Source organism: Haliotis cracherodii, unplaced genomic scaffold (genome assembly GCF_022045235.1).
Source record: "Haliotis cracherodii isolate W230 unplaced genomic scaffold, xgHalCrac1.p SCAF_2, whole genome shotgun sequence".
In the NCBI taxonomy this organism is placed as follows: Eukaryota; Metazoa; Mollusca; class Gastropoda; order Lepetellida; family Haliotidae; genus Haliotis; species Haliotis cracherodii.
In genome coordinates, this window is record NW_027266275.1 from 20,742,358 (window position 1) to 20,764,108 (window position 21,751).

The following is a 21,751-nucleotide window of genomic DNA, read 5'->3' on the forward strand; positions in this document are numbered from 1 at the left end:
CTCCACACCACGACTGAACCCAATCTCTGCTCCACACCAAGACTGAACCCAACCTCCGCTCCATACAAGACTGAACCAAATCTCCGCTCCACACCAAGACTAAACCCAATCTCCGCTCCACACCAAGACTGAACCCAATCTCCGCTTCATACCCAGGTTGTACACAATTCACCCAATCTCCGCTCCACACCAAGACTGAAACCAATCTCCACTCCATACAAGACTGAACCCAATCTCCGCTCCATACAAGACTAAACCCAATCTCCGCTCCACACAAAGACTGAACCCAATCTCCGCTCCATACAAGACTGAATCCAATCTCCGCTCCATACAAGACTAAACCCAATCTCCGCTCCACACCAAGAATGAACCCAATCTCCGCTCCATACAAGACTGAATCCAATCTCCGCTCCATACAAGACTGAACCCAATCTCCGCTCCATACAAGACTGAACCCAATCTCCGCTTCATACCAAGGCTGTACACAATTCACCCAATCTCTGCTTCACACCAAGACTGAAACCAGTCTCCGCTCCATATAAGACTGAACCCAATCTCCGCCCGTCACCAAAACTGAACCTAATCTCCGCTCCATACGAGACTGAACCCAATCTCCGCTCCACACCAAGACTAAACCCAATCTCCGCTCCATACCAAGACTGAACCCAATATCCGCCCCATCCCCAGACATCTCAACTCATACTGTACTAAGACTGAACCATTAGTTAAAAGTGTAGTCAATTCAACTGGCAAATAAGGGACATCCAGACAAAATCCTTACTTTACAAATCCGCATGGTGTAATAAATATTCTGATATGGATTCCGAACTTGGTTGTTATGAATATTTCATAAATCATCGACAGAGCCGTCACTTAATCAACTCACCCTATGTTGGCAATAGCAACGGAAACTATATCGCCTCACTTTGCCACGTCATATGTATATTGCCGCTATCTGAAATGTCAAATCTTGTTATCATCAGCAACACATGTATTTGAATATTCAATCCATTATCTGAAAACAATTACTGTACAGCACAAGCAGGTACAGGAACGAGACCGGATATTGCTTATGTAAGACCGGAAGTGAGTGACATCTGTTTTATTCCAGCCATAGCCGGCTGTCGTAGTTTCATATCCTGTTTTATTAATTCACATTTATACATGTACTACGATTCATGTTTTTCACAGCAGCATTAGGATATTTCTTTCTTCATAAATCATTTTTTCATAATATTTCAGAATTCTCGTTTCGTCGTCACATGTCCGTGATGTTAAAGTTATACAACGCGAGTATGCACATTTTTCTTGTGTTTTCTTCCCTAGGTGACACGTATAAGAAATAGGGGAACTAAATATGTCACATATCAACGCTCGGCTTTGCGAGACTTACGAGACTTTCTGAAGAACATCTGTAGGCTGATAAACTTGGTGACATTTTAACGTCCCGACATGAAGTCACGTGGTAAAGTTGCCAGAACTTGTTTTTGTGACCATCTACTCTTGGCATGAATAAAGAATTGTGGTTTTCAAGAAATGAATAACTTTGATATGACTTATGTTTTCTTGCTTAATCATCGTCACGACTAAAGATGAACTGGTGACATCATCGTGTGAATAAGCTGAGGTGAAATGGGGTTTAACGTCGCGTCCAAGATTATTGCACTTATATAGCGACGTGCATGTACGTGTGTGTGTTTGTGTGGCTGCTTGTACTAGTCCGGACTAATGCCGATTTATAGTGCTAGCTCACTGAGATACCATGCCGCAGTTTAACATGAATACCCCACTCAGACACAGTATACTGACTCCGAGCCGACCAGTCCTTGTTTTAGCCCCTTAATGCCGAGCGCCAGACAGGGTAACAACAAGTACCATCTTTTAACGTCTTTTGGTATGACGCGGCCGGGGATCGAACCCCGGACCTTCCGCTCTCCGGGCGGACGCTCTCCCACAAGACCACGGAGGCGGTCTTCGTGTGAATAAGATGTTTATCCGGCACTTGATTTTTTTCTGAAATGTTCACTTAACTGATGACTTAACTTAGGATGATAGGGAGTCGCCATCACGAAGTGTCTCCTCCTACATCTTTCTCCATCACTTTGATCTGGATCATGTCGACTTTCTTGTAACGTGTCTAGGTAACGAAGGACCTCTGCTACATCTGATGGCATAATACTCTCTCTGGCTTTCTAGGAAAGTATCCAAAAGGTCCGATGCGAGTCCCTTGTCTGGCATGTCCAAAACAGGATGAGGTTGTCGAGGCTCATTTCTATTAGATATAAAAGACAATTTTTATATTTTACCATTTTCTTTTCTCGAAACCCATTTGTGTTGAAATAACATAATTCACATTATAATTGCACCTCTTTACATTTTTATTCACACAGGGTTCTCTTTCTCGCAACACGTTTGTCTCGAAAAGAAGTTCGGTTCTTATTCTAAATCTGTATAAAGCGGCTTAAAATCATACTCACTCACTCAAAGTATGTGCGAAAAACGTTTGTGTCGAACCAAGCCTAAGATCACAGTTGAATCTCTAAACGCCACGTTTCAATTTGAATTTGTACATAATGTGCTTTTGATTATTAAATATTGCTCTTGAGAAGATAAATCTAGTAGACGCCTCGAAAATGTTGAAAACATTCTACGCCAAACTTCAAAGCATTTGTCCAAGGATTTCGCTTTTGAAGTGTTACATTGAATGCAACATGAGAGAATGTTGGCACAGAGGGTCTCCGCACCTTGCGCGGCTACATGAAACTGTCTGAGGCATGAAGGCGGACAGGTTTTGTGTAGCGACATCTCTTTTTAAATAGAAGGATGCCCCGAGCTTGTCTGCCGCCAGGCGGGAGACTGTTGCATGGTTCAGTCGCCTTAACAATACCAGTTGCGTCTGAAGCAGGTTCTTTTATTATGAAAACCAGTACCTTGCACTCAGTGTCGTATCATATTAAAGAATTTATTTTTTAAATTGTAAGGCTACCATGTGTCATCTAACTATTTCTAAAGTGTCATCTCGGGGGACATTTGAAAGTGTTTTTGGTCTTGAATAGTTTCATTTTGCAATTCTGCTTGTCGGACGAATTAGAATAAAATTTTAATAAACTTAACGTTAAGAACAAATAAATACAAAATAAATGAATAACAACTTAACCGCATCCCAACTCTTGAACCCCACTTCAGCACACTGCCCCTATCAGGTGTATTGTCGTCGTGTTTATGCCGTCATCTGGTCGCCGTGCTGGTAACCGAGCCCCCTCAAAGAGATAACTGGTTTTCTGAACCAGCTGCGCACTTTCTATTTCGACCGAGAGCTAATTCCTCTCCTCAAATTATATCCTTTCAAAGATCCATCTTACGGCTTTTTTTTGTTCAAATGAGAGCGTCTTCAAATAAATGATCTACTCTCGTACTCAATCTGGTTGTTCGTGATGCAGAAAATACAGACGCACTTCATGGCTTCAGTGGCTGGACTGGCGCAGGTGCGTTCTGTTGCATTTCTCGAAAGAGCGGACGAGACAGAATCTTGACACATGTGTCCACCGATTGACACAGTTTGTGCATCTGGGTGCAGACACACGTACAGGGACAGTGAGGTAACATTTGTTGACCAGACAGGGAAAAGTGTTGAATAGCGTGAATTAAGAGCACTAGACTGCTCCAACATGAACCAACTGAGAGCAATTGGACGATGGCCTGGCAAAACTGAACAGTATACATCCATCTTTCCGAGGTTGATCTTTTTGTTGACCATCCTTGAGGTACGATCGACGCTCAACCATTCTTTCCATCGGTGAATTCTATTCCATTTCCTCTGGAAATTCTGTCTAACGACAACCTAGGTTCAACTAAACGCAGCCACACTGTCGAGGAAAAGATGGTTTTATTATGGGAATTATTGAATACATTCCACATACAGTGTCGGACAAAAGAAGTATACACCTAAAGATTGGATTTGACCAAAAATAACAAACGTAACTAGACTGAAAACAGTCGCCGAAACACTGCAAACTTAAGGTCCAAAATGCAATTAAGATACCAGTAGCAAACACATCACCATCGAATAATTACCGCTGATTTGTATCATTGTATACAATCATTAAACATGGGTGTATACTTTCTTTTGCCCGGCAGTTTCATTTCCCAGGAGTCCCAACAAGAGAGGGTTTCTGTCCAAGGACAGACTAGGTTCAACTACACGCAGATACACTGTCGAGGGAAGGATGATTCCCTTTCGGGCATTATTAAATAATCAATATTGATTCGTGGCAGCACAAATTCGAATACAAAATATGGAAGCCATTGCATTTTAGAGATCGCAAATTACATGTATTTAAGTCACCAATTTTATCCATATAACATATAATCGGGTTTGTTAAATAAACAAATATTTGTGACATTTATTGTTAATTAATATTAATAACAACTCGAAATTACCCGGCAATAACAGTTACTGATATAATAACATCAATAATGAACAACTTAAAATATGGAATGAATATAAAACGGCGCCTCGTGGGTACACCCATTGCTTCTACGACTAGCCTGTTCAGTCTGGGCCAGTGTGAAACAAGGCACGTCCTTATCTCTTTGGATAATTACTTGTAGCAATAGATAACGAGATCATCGTACAAGACGGAGAAATCTCCATAGTCAGTAATTCAATCACAGTCCATATGACTGACTGGTTGGTTGGTTGGTTGGTTTGTTGTTTAACGCCGCACTCAGCAATATTCCAGCTATATGACGGCGGTCTGTAAATAATCGAGTCTGGACAATCCAGTGAATGATATTATGAGCATCTATCCACGCAATTGGGATCGATGACATGCATCAACCAGGTTAGCGAGCCTGACCACCCGATCCCGTTAGTCGCCTTTTACGACAAGCATAGTCACCTTTTACGGAAAGCATGGGTTGCTGAAGACCTATTCTACCCCGGAATCTTCACGGGTCCCATATGACTGAGATGAAACCTTCCATGTACGTTAGTGTAAACAATACATATTGATATTATTTCTAGTACATTTGTATTTCATACAGTGTGTATATTGTGCATTTCTCCTCCACAGAGCAAAAGGAGGGTGGCACCCAGCTGAAGCTGATCATGACCTACTCTGACGAGGGACAGGCGTTATTCAAACCAAGAAGGTGAGCAGAGAGAAAACTATAGAAGCGCCATAAAATCCCATTAGTGAAATTGTGTGCGCGACATGGACAGATATTGTACGACACCTCTTTAGGCTTATGAATAAGACTAATTTGTCGATAAAACCTCCGAATTTTGTGAACAGTGACTGGGTTGTTTGAAATAAGAAGTTGCTTGGAAAATGTCTAGCTAAATAATCGCCTTATAAGATTTTCACTATCTGAAACACTCTTCCTCATATAGAGTCCTCACATACTTGTAATTATTTGTTCTGAAGACTTAATCAAACTCATCCACCTCATTTACAGTTTGTTTGATTGTTTGTTGTTTTATGCCGCACTCAGCAATATTCCAGCTATATGACGGCGGTCGGTAACTAATCGAGTCTGGACCAGACAATCTAGTGATTGACATACTATACAGATATCTACGCAATTGGGATACGATGACATGCATTAACCAAGTCAGCGATCTTGATCACGCCTCTTACGACAACCATGGGTTGATGAAGACCAGTTCTAACCCAGATCTTCACGTGTTTTCAGTCCAGTAATGTAATATGTTACCAAGCAATCACGTGACAGCAAAATCTCGAAACGATGTCGAGTTATCACCAGTTGGAGACAAGCGGAGTGGCAATTTACGACTAAAGTGCTTAAAAGGACTTTGTCAGGACCAGGGACGCTATCTCATCTTAGAAACCGCCGGGTAAAAGAAAGTATACGCCCATGTTTTGTTATGGTTAAAAATGAAACAAATAAGAAATGGGAATTCGATGGCGATTTACTTGAAACGGGTACATAGGTGTGATTTGGACCTTACGTTCACATTGTATCGGCGTTTGTAAAGATTTTAGTCAAATCCAATTTGGAAGTGTATACTTTCTTTTGCATGAAGGTTCAGGATAATTTTCGTAATATATAGATCTCTACGGTACAATCAATCTCAAACAATCACCCATGAGTCGGACACCTAACTGTGTCTACACAGAGAGGTGAACTACTACTACTACTACTACTACTACTACTACTACTACTACTACTGTAATGCGCCGTGCTCACAGAGCTACATTATATTATTACCCTGGTCAATGCTCTCATTTTAAATTCATCTCCCTGGGGAGTATACACAAGCCAAGGTGCCCCGGGTATTCACTGCTGGCTGAGGACCGCCTCCGTGGCCTAGTGATAGAGCGTCCGCCCGGAGAGGGAATGACCGGGATTCGAGCCCCGTCCGCGTCATACCAAAAGACGTTAAAAGATGGCACTTGTTGTTACCCTGTCTTGCGCTCGGTATTAAGGGGATAAAACAAGGACTGGTCGACTGGGAGTCAGAATACTGTGTCTGAGTGGGGTTTTCATGTGAAATATACTGTATCTGAGTGGGGTATTCATGTTGAACTGCGGCATGATATCTCAGTGAGCTAGCACTAAAAATCGTCATTAGTCCGGACTGTTACAAGCAACCATACACACATGCACGTGCATGTACGTCGCTATAAAAGGGCAATAATCTTGGACGCGGCGTTAAACCCCATTTAACCTCACCTTCGCTGCTGGCTGAACATTCGCCCGATTTGTGACCCATGGGCTATACACAGGACACAATCAGGACAATCGGTGTGACGTATGTTCAACACAAATGGACAGACTCGTGTCCAAGCCCCTATAGCTGAACTAACATCTGACTTTTGTCCCATGCAGGTTTCCACGGACATATGAGACGCCTCCGGACCATTTCTACTTTGTGGACTTTGAGCGCCATAACGCTGAGATAGCTGCCTTCAATTTAGACAGGTGTGTCCACAACGTGATTGACAGATTGCCATCATAAACTAATAAACTCTGAGTGAACTAATAGTTCATTTTGTAGTGACAGCATAATGGTCCAGACTTAACACGTGACCTGTCACCTAAACCAGTTCAGTATTTGATGAAAATTGTAATTTGTTACAAGCAGTGTTCGCCAAGGTGATTGTTTTTGTCAGGTGACATTTATGTCGTTTATCAACAAGTCAGTGGAAAGTCACAAGTCTGAAGCCTCTCACAGTTCCAGAGTCCTCGAATTTTACTTCTTCAGAAAAGCTATTCAACATATAAGTTACTTTAAGTCACTTCTACTACCACTACTACTTGTACAACTGCCTCCGTTGTCTAGTGGTAGAGCACCGCCTCCGTGGTCTACTGGTCGATCCCCGACCGCGTCATACCAAAAGACGTTAAAAGATGGTACTTGTTGTTATCCTGTCTGGCGCTCGGCATTAAGGGGCTACAAGGACTGGTCGGCTCGGAGTCAGTATACTGTGTCTGAGTGGGGTATTCATGTTAAACTGCGGCATGGTATCTAGCATGAGCTAGCACTATAAATCGGCATCAGTCCGGACTAGTACAAGCAGCCACACAAACACACACACGTACATGCACGTCGCTATATAAGTGCAATAATCTTGGGCGCGACGTAAAACCCCATTTCACCTCACCTCTTGTGGTAGAGCGTCTGCCTGGAGAGCGGAAGATCGTGTACAACCCCCAGCACCATCATACATACAAAAGACGATAAATTATGGTTATTGTTGTTACCCTGCCTGGGGATAAACAAGGACTGGTGGGATCGGAGTCCACTATGTCGGAGTGGGAATCACATAAACCCCATTTCACCTCACCGCCCAAGGTGTACATGTGGCGGTGTTGTAATCCAACTCACTATTTCCGTAGTTGCATCTGCAAGGTTAATCATATTTGTTTGTTGTTTGTTTGTTTGTTTGTTGTTTAACGCCGCACTCAACAATATTCGAGCTATATGACGGCGGTCTGTAAATGACCGAGTCTGGACCAGACAACCCAGTGATTGACATCATGAGCATCGATCCACGCAATGGGATCGATGACATGCATCAACCAAGTCAGCGAGCCTGACCACCCGATCCCGTTAGTCGCCTCTTACGACAAGCATAGTCACCTTTTACGGAAAGCATGGGTTGGTGAAGACCTATTCTGACCCGAATCTTCGCGGGTTAATCATAAATAAGGCATTCCACAATTGTATACCAACAGCAATAATCGCCTACTGGATACATGGAAGGCAGAGAAACGTTAATAATATTGTTGACATAACGTATATCGCCCAAAGCAAATGTTGACAAGATAAATTGTTTGTCCTTTGACACAAGAAACAGGTATAGAAGTAAATAAAATAAATTAAACAAAGCTGTTTTTTCAGGCAAGTCGACTGATGCATGTGAAAGAATATTAACCAAAACCACGTGACACATAAATCAACTGACTGAAGTACACGAGAAAAGTGATGACCCTCTTATTACAGGTGCATGAACTTGATATCGAAGTGGCTCATTTAAAATATGATTGTGTCGCTTCAGGCTGCTAGGTTTTCACCGAGTGCCCCCGACGGCCGGTCGCAAGATCAACATGACCCACGACATCAAACGCTTCGCTGACCACAAACTGGTCAAGACCTTCTTCTATTCCCCAGGTGAGATTCTTGTAATGCGGTAATCAGTTTGTTGGAATAATGCCACTCAGGCCCATAACTCACCCTCGCCAGCCTTGGAAGGAGCCCATGCCAGACTGACGAGTTCACGTGACCATCACATCGGACAACATACTTTGTTACGCGATACTATATGGTGGACTAGTACCTAACGTCTTAAATTTCAGCCCCCCCTCCACCCCCCCACCCCACCCCCACCCCCCCCCCCCCCCCCCCCCCCCCCGGGATTGTTACAGTGAAATCAATGTCAAAGAATCCATATTGGAACTAGTTTCATTATTCACGTGACTATCACATGTCCCCACCTATCAGTAATCGTGACCTTGATTGGAAGTTGAAAGTCTCTGTTGGTCTTTTTCTCCAATTCAAGTTGTTTAACGCCACACTCAACAACAATCGACTCTGGACCAGACAAACCAGTGATTGATACCATGAGTAACGATCCATACCATCTGGGTACGGTGACACGGTGACACGTTTTAAACTGACCTGTCCATCAATTCATTTCGACTTATCCGAGTTCCACCATATTTCTTGTGAATGTGGATCACAATACTACAGTAAATTACGGTTATAGCGAACTCAAAGAGACCACAAATTCTTGTTCGTTATAACCGTAATTCGTTATAAGCATATTTACAGCATATATACAGCAAATGGCAGGGAACTAAAAACCTATTCGTTATATCCGCCAGTTCGTTATAAGCGTGTTCGTTATAACCGTAATTTACTGTATAAATATTCTTTTGGGTCCAAGAAAATAGTTCCCAAGAAAGATGTTCCTGATGTGATGTGAGATGTGACTTTACCAATGGCTCTGTTTCAGCGGGCAACGTGTGTTTCCACGGCACGTGTTCCTACTACTGTGACACGACCCACGCCATCTGCGGCAACCCAGACACCTCGGAGGCGTCGCTCGCAACATTCCTTCCGCCAGAAAAAATAGCACCAAGAAAAACATGGCGGAACCCATGGAAACGGTCGTACAGCAAGCACCGCAAAGCATACTGGGAAGTTTACGATGATTTGTGCGACAAGGTGAGGAGTCGCCCTCCCTACAACTCTGGTCGTCGGCTCCTGGATCTCATGGATATAACAGTGTTCGACTTTCTTACAGGTACAGTGAACATGTCCAACCTTACACTCACTTGAAGTCCAATTCTGTAAAATATAATGGAGTGAGTGAGGTTTTCGCCTAATGCTGGGACGAGTCCAAATTTACTACCCGGGTACCCCCAATTACCCGTCCCTACCAGGGTACCCACTGCACGTCTCAAGAGTTGGGAACAAAATGTCTGATTGGTAATTGTTTTACCGCAGCCCTGGCTAAGACTATTTAGATACATGTGTCAAACAATCAGATCATGCGTTCACTGAAGTTAACTTAAGGAATTATCTTTACTCAAACATATACAAGTCAAAAGGAATGTTTGCATCGTCAGAAAGAAATGCGAACATTAGCGACTTGTAGTGTAACCACTGAGCTATAGTGAGCTTTTGTCATTAAACAATATATCTCGTGACTAACCACGGGTCCGGGTAGTCCTGTGAGTATCCGGTTCTAACTCAGGACCCACCCGATCCGAGTACTCGAGTTACCCGTCCCAGACCTATTAAATTTCGCCACTGTGAACAAAAATTCATTTATATCCGCTTGGTGTGGGAGGAAAGCCCCACGTGATGCAAGTCACATTTATCACTTTGGTGAAACCATGTATTAGCTTCCTGCCATACCCATGGGACGCAACTCTGCACAGCGTATTGCGGCGCCTGGGGCCCAAGTTGTCAACCGCGTGTTTGATTAGTTATGTATAAATCACGGACATAAAGATTTGTCTTTCTTTACTATGGTTAGAATGTACATTAAACCCAATCCTGATTGTGGACTGTTGTTAATGAGCTACTGTGTGCTGGTTGTATTACTATATCGCCATTCAAGGGCAACTCGCACAAGAACAATTACTTTATTGTGGGCTTTGCTCGGATGGCATATTACTGGTGCGAGGCATAGGACACAGAAATGATAATATGTTTTAAATGGTTACCAGGCAACATGGACAGGCATCATTATGAGACGTTTCTGGACTTCGGCAATGAGACTTTCCTCATGCACCTTGACAATGGGAGATCGTAAGTAGAAATAAGAATGAAACTTTGCTATCACTTCTGGAGGATAAAACATTTGTTGTTTTTAACAGAATATTGTCTATATTACGCACTCCTGAATGAATGAATGATGTGGTAAATATGACTTTTCTTTATGACATAGGACCGGTGAAGAGCCGGGGTAGAAGAGGTCTTCAGCAACCCATGCTTGCCGTAAAAAGCGTCTATGATTGTCGTAAGAGGCGACTAACGGGATTGGGTGGTCAGGCTGCTGACTTGGTTGTTGCATGTCATCGTATTCCAGTTGTGTAGATCGATGCTCATGATGTCAATCACTGGATTATCTGGTCCAGACTCGATTATTTACCGACCGCCGTCATACAGCTGGAATATTGCTGAGTGCGGCAAACAATCAAAATATATTCAACCATCACTCCATACTCCACTCCAGGTTCGGGAAGACGAAGCACGATGAGATGTCCATCCTAGCTCCCATCAGCCAGTGCTGTTTGATCCGCCATTCCACCTTCATTAAACTAGTGAAGCTGTACCGAGGCCCCGAGAGTCTGAGCGCTGTGATGAGGCGAGTGCTAGCAGTAGACATGATCAGCCCCGTTCTCCTTGACCCCTTCCTGGACTCGCTGGACAGAAGGGTCATGAAGGTCCTTCAAATGGTCATGGACTGTGTCAACCGACGTGGTCAACCGTATAAGTCCGTAATCGTCGATGACTTCTTCTAATGTGGATGAACAAATTATCAAAAAGGTTCAAAGATGATGTTCCCTTGAGCAAGGTGTATCAAAATGGTTTCTAAACATTCTAGACAAACATATCAGACCAAACACCTTCAGGATCACTATTTGGTCATAAGAGCCGGACTGAGGACATGCTTCGTGTGGCCAGGCATGTTTTAAACTGACCTGTGCATTAATCATGGACAATGGCCACCTCTTCAACTTTGGGACAATTCATTTCAACTTGGATACATACCATTGATCAAGGGATCATTTTAATTCAGTCCAGTCAAGTGTTCAACTCATGTTATGCTTTCTTTTACAGTGTAAACTATGAAAGTCTAGTAAGATGATATTAATATCATATTATTATCTTAAATGAGTCAGAACTACGAATCAAGCGCTGATCTCACTGAAGAGAAACATTGACTCGTGGAGATGAGCCGCTAGTTCGGAGAAGCTACAGTAAAATCCTTCTTTGTGTAGAAGGACTGTCACTCTTTCTTTCAAAATCCAAAGGACTTCGGCAGCCATTCTGTGATCTTAAAAAAACTGTCTTCTGTGACTTCGTGAACAACGACGTATCTACGTATGTGTTCCTATGTGTAACGGACTATCGCGGTCTCAGTTGTTCAATCAACAAATGGTTGTGGCCGTTTGGCGTCTCTCTGTGTCTGTGTTTGTGGTGTCCAGTGGATCCTCAGAAATCTATGGTTAAAAGAAACTGTTCTCTTGCAATGGTGTAGAGACAAAATCATCGAGTATCTATGTCATGATATCTACGTTCTATTGTGATCAGTTCCAAGGACTCATTCGCCTCCATAGCCTGGTCGCGGAAGAGACGTCACTATCTCAATCACTCCTCTCACTCATTTAGCACATACTTTCTCTCGCTTCTGATTGTAATTTGATTGGACGGTTATGTTAACGTCATGCTATGCGAATTAAACCCAAAACGAAGCTGTGGTGGCGAATGAGTCCAGGGTATCTATCATAATAGAATGGAGATATAATACTCTGGATAAACGAGGATGAAACAACATTGACGTAGTCCGTATAAAATTCAGAGGAGAGGAACCAAAGTAAGCGTACTATAGAATCATCAATTATTCATGTGCCAGTGAAACTGTAAAGAAAACAAACAACTTTAATCTGTTTATCTTCCGGTGAGAACTGTAACGTGTAACGTGTAACATGTAACAAGTCACAATCTGGTGAAAATTCAGCTGGACCTCATCCCAAATTGACCACAATTTAATATTTGAATCAAAATGGCAAATGATATGTGTGCTATCAAATGTCACCATATTTGGAAACACGATCTTGTTCATTTGTAAACGGTGTATTCCATTTTGTAGCACCCGGACCAGTCTCTTTCAGCTGACGTGTCCAGACAACTTCCACGAAAAAACCCCTGTTTTCTTCCGTTGCTTTAATAATTGTTACCGGAAGTTAACTCAACACTCCGATTTCATCGTCAGTCATTCGTCAAAACTCGGCCCGGAATGACGTCTTGAATGCTTCAGTCTCTACTTCGTGTGATGGTCTTGTTCGTGATGAAACCTTGGAAAAACTGCTGAATGTATTGTCAATAATTGACTCTCTGGCTTAAATGTCTCGTACCTTAATGTATATGGTTAATGAATTCCTGTGTTTTCTGAATCATCAAAAAATGGTTATTACTGGTTATTGAATACAGTGAAACCTCAATACCTCGAACTCGACAACTGGACATATCCTTGATGACAATGTTATTTTATGGTGCTGACTGAATCCTTATCGGCACTATGAAGTAACATATTCACTTCAAACTACCTAGATATATATAGATATAGATTTGGAGTTCCCCAGGACTTCGAGATATGGAGATGTCATTGTATTGACATTTATTGAGGGAAGTGCTGTGGGCTATGGTTGGGTTTAACTCTGATGTTACTGGTGTCTTTATTTGGAAGTTATTTTAGTCAGGGTTCTGTCTCTACATATAAATCATATATTATCGTCTATTGTTTAACCATGAATCTATTTTAATGCTATAACTGATGGGAATTCGCATATAGTGTGGAATATGTCAAGCTCAGGTCTCAATCATTAGACGAAGGGTCAAATAAAAAAAATAAAAATCAGTATTTAGACTCGTATAATTAAAGCTTGGAACTGTTGATTGCATATTTCTATTTAAAAGAAAATTGTGATTAAGTGTTTAAGACTATATCAACAGTGTCCTTATGGACGCACTACATTTATTGTTGCATTTATGTTATTTAAGTGTACACTAAGAGCTTAGATATGAATTTGCCATTAGGAGTAAACGTATTTTTATTGGGCAATTATTGGTCGCTTGGGCGAGGGACATAAATGCATTGAACTAAAGATAACGAGAACCTTAATTTGGCATGTTCAATTCAATATTATCACATCCAACTGAAAGTGATTAGTTCATTTGTACGGAAGCCCATCAGGACCATGTCATGTTAGTATTATCTTGACAATTCAAGGTAGTAACTTGAAAATTAAGTTCAAAATTCCTAACTTGTTATCTTGAAAACGCAAGTTATAAAATTGAAAATTATCTTATACTATCTGGAAAAATCAAGTTATTAAGTGAAGAATTCAAGATGTACTGCAATCTACAAATGGAGTTCCCAAGGCTTCATTTTGTGCTCTGAGCTGTTACTGTTGACAGACAAGAACTTTTTTTCAAGATAGTTTATTTTAATTTTGTGGCCCTAATGAGCTTCCGTACATTTGACAGTAAAATTGGTTTCATTATTTTGTAATGAGGCTGCAATGGTTGATAATTGATTGAATGTCTTAATAAGACTTATCCGCAATGTTTCATAGACTGTCAGCTAAAGAAGTGGTTATTTCATTTCATTTCTATGGTACCATTGACACGTGATACATGTCAGTGTCATATGTCAATCACGGCGACCGTGGGACATTCTCGCAGTGTGTATGTGCTGTCTCCATGTGCCTACGGATAAATTGCATATATATTTTGTGAAATATTTTCCTAGACGTGTAAATGATTGTAAGAAGCGGTCGACGTGCAAACACGTGGTGCACAGATTGTACGGCAATCATCTGTGATATTAGACCTGCAAGACGTGTTTGTTGTACATATATTTATATACATTCCTTGAACATGCATAGAGGTCGTCTTTACTATGCGAAATAGCGGAATATGATGAAAGTGTTGGGGTCGAGAATTGCGCTGTTGAAATATATGTACACGTTCAATTCTGTTTCAACAATCTCCCAGTGCTGCTGTTGAAATTTATATTGTACTATTTCGTACCCTATTACAATTTTACATTGTCATCTTGTGAATTGATTGGAATTGTGTGACAAATATTGCTGAGAAAACTTACTTAAGGAATTTCTTTTTTCATTTTTGCTAATGCAAAAATGCAACAACTTAGTGTAAAATGAACTAAATTCAAATTTGGCTGTTCTATAAGAACTGTACAAATGCCTTTTACAATTTTTATTGCTTTAACGAATAAATTTGACGTTGCCGTTTTAGAAATACATATCGAATAATCATTCTATTTTTTGTCATTTTGAGGACATACTTTAACGAATAAATTTGATTTTTTTACTCTTAAAAATACGTATCGAAAAATAATGCCATTGTCAAATTACATTTTTGTGTTATGATTTGGTAATTCGTATTATATGAATTATTGTATTATATGAATTGATTTTATGACAATATTTGATAATATTGATCTGAGAAGCCATAAACCAAGTGACAGTGAGCACAGGCTTCAGTTAAACCGAATTGTAATAGAGAGTGTTTGACACACACTTCCTGTCACGTAATAGTATGGAAGGCCAGTTCTGTAATATGTGATGGCTTTAGTGAGCGCAGTAATGCATTGTTCACTTAATGCATGAGTGGTAAGATATACCCTTCACGTGTTGACTTGTATAAATGTCCTATAGCTATGAACACGCAGGGCCCTGTATGGTATCATAATTTACGGACGGCCAGATGTAATACATTTGACCATTGGCAATATCAATAGGTGACCGTTACTGGTCAGTATTAGGGAAAACAATGATTGGCTGACGTGGTCATCAAGGTTAATATGGCGATCATTCCAGTCATCTCATGTAATAAAAAAATGAAATGAATGTATTTTTGTTTTTTATTTAATATTCCTTTTCGTGAGGAAGCACACCGTCAACACTTCGCGGGTTTGTGAACATGACGTGCCTCCATCATCTGTGAATTGCAGATTTGTATCCAAGGAATCAAGCGACAGCCTGGTTCAAACGAGAGGGGAAGCAGCGAGTACACTGACCAATGAGTGCTATCTTTACAACGATACAAACGTCATTATTATACCTCTATCAGACTGATGAGATCTGATTGGTCCACGTGATCTATGAAAAAATACTGTGTAACCCGCCTTGGAGGGTAATAAATTTCTCAGTGGGGGATTAAAGGTCTTATCATTTAACTAAAGCATTTATCCATGACATAAGCTTATGACATAAAAACATGTATGCCATACCCCAATGACATAAGTATGCAGATTAGATATGCAAATTAGATAGCCGGAAGTGGGACTTTTTTCGCTGGTGCACGTGAGTAGGTGTTTACAAACAACATGGATACCTTTGATGTTGGAGACAATGTTTTAATAGATCAAAGGGGAAGTGCTACAGTGATATCCGTGTTGACAAATGGATATTACAGGTTACAGGTTGATGGTACTGAATTTGAATTTGACTGTGATGAAGGCAGATTATCAAAACTTCCCTGTGGCCAAAGTTTCATCATCGAAACGCCATCGTCGAGCACGGCGAAGCAGACGACGAACACAAAGCCGAAAGATGCCCAAGGAAGATTTGTGGCTGTTGAGGACGGCATGATCGATGGTGTGATCCTAGACAATCAAAACAAAAACACAGCCAAGAAAACTTTGTACGACTTGAAACTGTTCGATAACTTTCTAAAAGTACAAAATGAATTTCGCCAAATGCACGAAATCCCCCCAAACGAACTAGACACACTTCTCTGCAAGTTTTTCATTAGTGTTCGAAAAACAAATGGGGAAAATTATGAACCAAACAGTCTCACGGGTTTTCAGAGCAGCATCGAGAGATCACTAAAACGAAGGGGGTATGGCTATTCACTCACGTCATCTTTAGAATTTTCACGATCACGGGAAGTATTAAAGGGGAGAAAAATTGAACTAAAGAAAGAAGGGCGTGGCAACTTACCAAGGAGAGCCGACCCGATTGGTGATGAAGAGATCGAGTCCCTGTGGCAGTCCGGATCCATTGGAATCAGTAATCCAATGAGCATAATAAACTGTCTATGGCTCTACAACACAATCCATTTCGGGTTAAGAGGTGTCAGTGATCACTACAACATGTGTTGGGGGGACATCACATTGCATGTTGATGGAGACGATCACGAATATCTTGAACTGTCCATGAGACAAGAAAAGAATAGGTCCGGTGAGAATCCTCGTGATTGTCGCGACGTTAGGCCCAAAATGTGGGCTAATGTTGCTGATCCCTCTCGGTGCCCTGTGCAGGTGTATAAGTTGTATGCCTCCACGCGTCCACTCGACTTCTGTCGAGATGACGATCCCTTTTACATCGGCACACACACTTTAGGTATGCCTAAACCTGGCGATCAGTGGTTTATCCGCTATCGTATTGGGAAAAACAAACTTTCCTCTCTCATGAAAAACATGTGTGATGCCGCCAGTCTCCAAACATCGAAACGACTCACAAATCACTCTGCGCGCAAACACCTTGTGCAAAAGTTGAATGACAATAATGTTCCGCCAAATCAAATAATGCAGATAACTGGCCACAAAAACATCCATTCTGTGAACAATTACTGTCATATTAATCCTGACCAGCACAAGCAAATATCCAACATCATTTCACGAAACACTCCATCCCACACTATGACATCCCAGCTTGTTGGTGAAACTCCCGTCATGCAGAGCGGCCCCTCGCGTAATGTCCATATCGACAGTAGACAACACAGTCAGCGGTCTCAAATAATACATGTTTCTGGTGGTGTCAACACTATGTTTGCTGGCAACATTACTGGTGGAAACATAACGATTAATCTCGTTAAACCTCCAAGCCCGGTCCCAGTCAAAAGACGCCGGATTGTCATCGAAAGTGATAGTGACACCGACTAATGCATCTAACTCTGACCTCTCAGCCGCGAGACATTCTTCAAGTGAGAGAGCGGTTTGATTTGAAACTATATATTATAAGTGAAGTTACACCAGAGATATAATCAGATTACACAGAATCGTTGTTGTTACCGTTATTAAAGTTTCAATTATTCTGCAAAAGTCTGTTCAAGTATTTTGTTTAAAATAATCCGAGGAACTTTTTTTCTCGGCGAAGGAATATGCCATAAAGGAGTTAAGAGGTTGTTTATTTTGGTTTACACGGCTATGGAAAACATGTATCACTACGCACGATCTATACGTAAGATTTCGACAAGTTGCTGATGTTAATGTTTAATGCAATTATTCCTTAATTGGGAAGCAAAAATGTGAAAATGATAAATAGAATTCATCTATTTATACCCCGCCAGGTACAATGCAGGATGCATGTTGATTTCTGGGAGGCAGAATAAATCCTTATACCCTGCTTCGATGCAAAAAATTATGTTTCTAGGTTTGTCAGCACCATATCCGCGCTCGTGGGTTTCACCGAAGTGGTAAACGTCTGAGACCTGCATCACTTGGGGCTTTCCTCCCACATCAAGCTGACACGCCGTGATATAACTGGAATACTGTTAAAAGCTCGCTCACTCACTCACTCACTCACTCACTCACTCCGGTGGACTATTCTACAAGTTGCTTCAGTGTCAGGCTATGGCGTTGTTTATACAAACTTGGAGTATGGCTCATTTGACTTTCATGAATTATAAACGGACACATTTCATTAGCTTACACTAAACACTCGTCACTACCCTATGTATTCACGGTTAATGGAAAACGTAGTGTATGCAAGACCGTGAAATATTGAACATGGATGAAACCAAGCGGGTTTAAGGCGCAACAATTCGCTGTGCATAGTATAGTAAGTCCATGGATGTGTAGTAATTCTATCCTCCCTATAAGCAAATTGAGATATGTGGACAGCAAAGTCTAAGGACTCCAGTCTCTTATTGGGACAACTTGTTTTTATTATTTACATAATCTAGAAATTATTATTTGAACTAGTAATTATTGCCTTAGAGGCTTGTGCAAGTCTATACGTAGTACAGGTATGCATAATAAAGTTCCGTTTGTCGTTGGTTCAGGTGCCCTGAGATTTATATTGGCTTGTCAGCATAATGTGTAATTGTACTCGAGACGTTCAGTGAGTGAATGTTTCTTAACACCAAAGTCAGCAATATTATAGCTATATCACAACAACCTGTGAATAATCAAGTCTGGACCAGACAAACCAGTGACTGAAGGCATGAACATCGTTCCTTGCCCTCGGGGCCCGGTAACACACGAACAGTCTAGTCGAACTTCTGTGACCTTACCCGATTTTTGAGGTTCTCGATTTCACTACAGTGTCCCAGAACTCATTTGTTCAACTACCTCTAGACATGCAAAATATCTTAAATATGGCGCACAAAATAGGTTCGGGGAAACATTGGCTGCTGCTGTTTCTTAGATGTTTTCTTCGAGAATGTCATAGTGCGGCGTTTTTCAAATTGTCTAAAATTAATTGTTGTTGTTATTATTATTATTATTATTAACGTTATTTTCCACTTTCAACAAATATTTCAAGAGGGATAGTCATCTTTTTCTCAAAACACATTGACTTCTTTATTGCCAATTAACACAACGCGATTTCAGCTCACCAATGCCGGGTAAACGTTTCTCCGCTTCTTTCTACCTTGACTGATATTCAGACCCAGAAATAAAAACGAAAATATACTCAACAACAAAAGTTCTTGTGACACCAATATTTTATAGTATTTTTCAAACAAGTAAAGTTTGGTTTTCAATATTGTAGTACATGTATGGAATCAAGTCACAAAAACGTATCTGCCACAGAAAGTTGACTTTTATGCAAGCCCCATGCATTCCACTACCCAAGAATGGGTATAATAACATGTGCGTTAACGGGATCCCATATGCATTGTTTAGCATCGTGCTGACAACCACTAAAAAACAACATAATTACGCAATTATTCAACATTACGAAATACCAAGCCTGTCCGAAAATGAGCGTCTGCGAGCAATTGGTATGCTTGAAGCAGGATCGAGTCAACGTGATGTTGAAAGACAATTTAACGGCAACAGAAACACCATTTGGTGTTTAAGGCAACGTTGGCAACAGACGAATGCAGTCAGAGACCATCCTCGGAGTGGCAGGCCACGCGTAATCAATAATCGACAAGACAACTGGATTCGAACAACACACCTACGAAATCGATTCCAGCCAGCAACAGTGACTGCAAGAAGCATCCCTGGCCGTCGACGAATATCTTCACAAACCGTACGTCGTCGCCTCAGATGTGCAGAGATTGTCGCCAGAAGACCCTCCATACGTCCCATTTTGTCAGGAAACCACCGTCAAGCACGTCTACAGTGGTGCAGACAGCGTCTACACTGGACGACCATGCAGTGGGGACAAGTTCTATTCACTGACGAGTCTCGTTTTCACATCAGCAACAGTGATGGACGGATTCAAGTGTACCGACGTCAAGGCGAACGTTACGTCAATCATTGTGTCATTGAAGAAGATCGGTTCGGGGGAGGCAGCGTTATGGTATGGGGTGGGATTACAGCAAGACAGAGGACTCGTTTGATAGTGGTAGAGGGAAATCTCAATGGACAGCGCTACCGCGACGAGATCATCGGCCCTGTTGTTCTACCGTTTTTGCGTCGTCATGGCCCAGGCATTACCTTTCAACATGACAACGCCCGGCCTGATAGTGCTCGACTTGTTCAGGATTCTCTTCAACAAAACAACGTGAATGTCATCCCCTGGCCGGCTCGCTCCCCTGATCTCTCACCAATCGAGCACATGTGGGATGATATGGATCGTCGCATTCGACGTCAACCACGTGTTCCACAGACACTCCAGGAACTTCGAAACATGCTCCAGCAGATATTGACAGATATCCCACAGGACTTTGTGCGACGCCTGGTCCATTCCATGAGACGAAGATGTGTTGCTTGCATCGCAATCAGAGGTGGACACACACGCTATTGATTTGTAAATTGACATTTTGGCATGTTCACGTTTTTTTTAATGAAATCACGATTTGGTAAAAAACATAACTTTGCATTAAATCTTATTCAATTGTTGTTCAATATATATCTACAAAATAACAATAATATAATCCAAATGGAGCCCAGAACAATTCTTAAATTCATGAGCTGAGGCAAATCTAGACTTGTCAAATCATTCAAGACTTGAGTTGGAAACTTTTTAAAAACTTTTCTCCGGGCTCTTGGAGACAGACTGCTTTCTACGATAAACTTGTGCCATAAACTATTGGTTAAAGCCGCGAAAAACAAGGAAACTAAATCTTTTATAAATTTTTACCCCTCTTTTAGGAAAGTCTACAGTAGAATCCGGGATAGCTGTCAGGTAACGCAATTCACTTTGCAGAGTTGCGTCCCCTACCCGTGCCACGATCCGCTGGTCCAATCACTGGATTGTCTGGTCTAGACTCGATTATTTACAGATCGCCGTCACATAGCTGGAATGAGAGCGGCGTTAAACAAACAAACAAAATGCCAAAAAACAAACAACATTTATATACTTATTTACCATGTTTCACGCACCGAACATTCACGTTGTTCCCGTGTTTTTCGTGAAGTGTTGCTTTTCTGTTTTGGTATTTGTAGATTATGCAATTGATCGTTGCTCCTTTCTGATGAGTCCAACAAGTTCACATATTTGGCACTTAGTGACATATTTATGTTTAACATATCATTCATGTGCTGTGTCTCAAATATCAGGTATGCATTTCTTTTTTTGATGAGTATGTTCTTTCCCACATGTGACAATCATCACGAGAATATCTCCATGCCACGTTGAAAGGGTTAACAGGAGCCATTAGAGGAGATAAGCAGTGACTGCCGACCTACTTCATTATTTCCTGTAAATAAGACACAAATCCCTAGCCGTGATCGATTGCCAGATGTGTGTGGGCACAGAACCCATGGAGGCTCGTTTGAGGCCATCATGTTAACTTGTCGCGTGGAGGTGTGATGTCGGGTTTCGCTGATTTACCTCG

The 21,751-nt window shown here is 41.4% G+C and overlaps 1 protein-coding gene across 2 annotated transcripts in view; it reads left to right on the forward strand.

Moving 5' to 3' along the window:
* LOC139467402 (extracellular serine/threonine protein CG31145-like) overlaps window positions 1-15,596 on the forward strand; it is a 91,988-nt gene extending 76,392 nt beyond the window's left edge. For both annotated transcript variants that reach the window (XM_071248954.1, XM_071248955.1), the window contains exons 4-9: window positions 5,076-5,154; window positions 6,856-6,948; window positions 8,529-8,641; window positions 9,486-9,776; window positions 10,708-10,789; window positions 11,217-15,596. In XM_071248954.1, coding sequence (XP_071105055.1) covers window positions 5,076-5,154; window positions 6,856-6,948; window positions 8,529-8,641; window positions 9,486-9,776; window positions 10,708-10,789; window positions 11,217-11,505 — 947 coding nt within the window. In that variant the 3' untranslated portion in view covers window positions 11,506-15,596. The remainder of the gene's footprint in view (window positions 1-5,075; window positions 5,155-6,855; window positions 6,949-8,528; window positions 8,642-9,485; window positions 9,777-10,707; window positions 10,790-11,216) is intronic.
* Window positions 15,597-21,751: the final 6,155 nt, after the last annotated feature.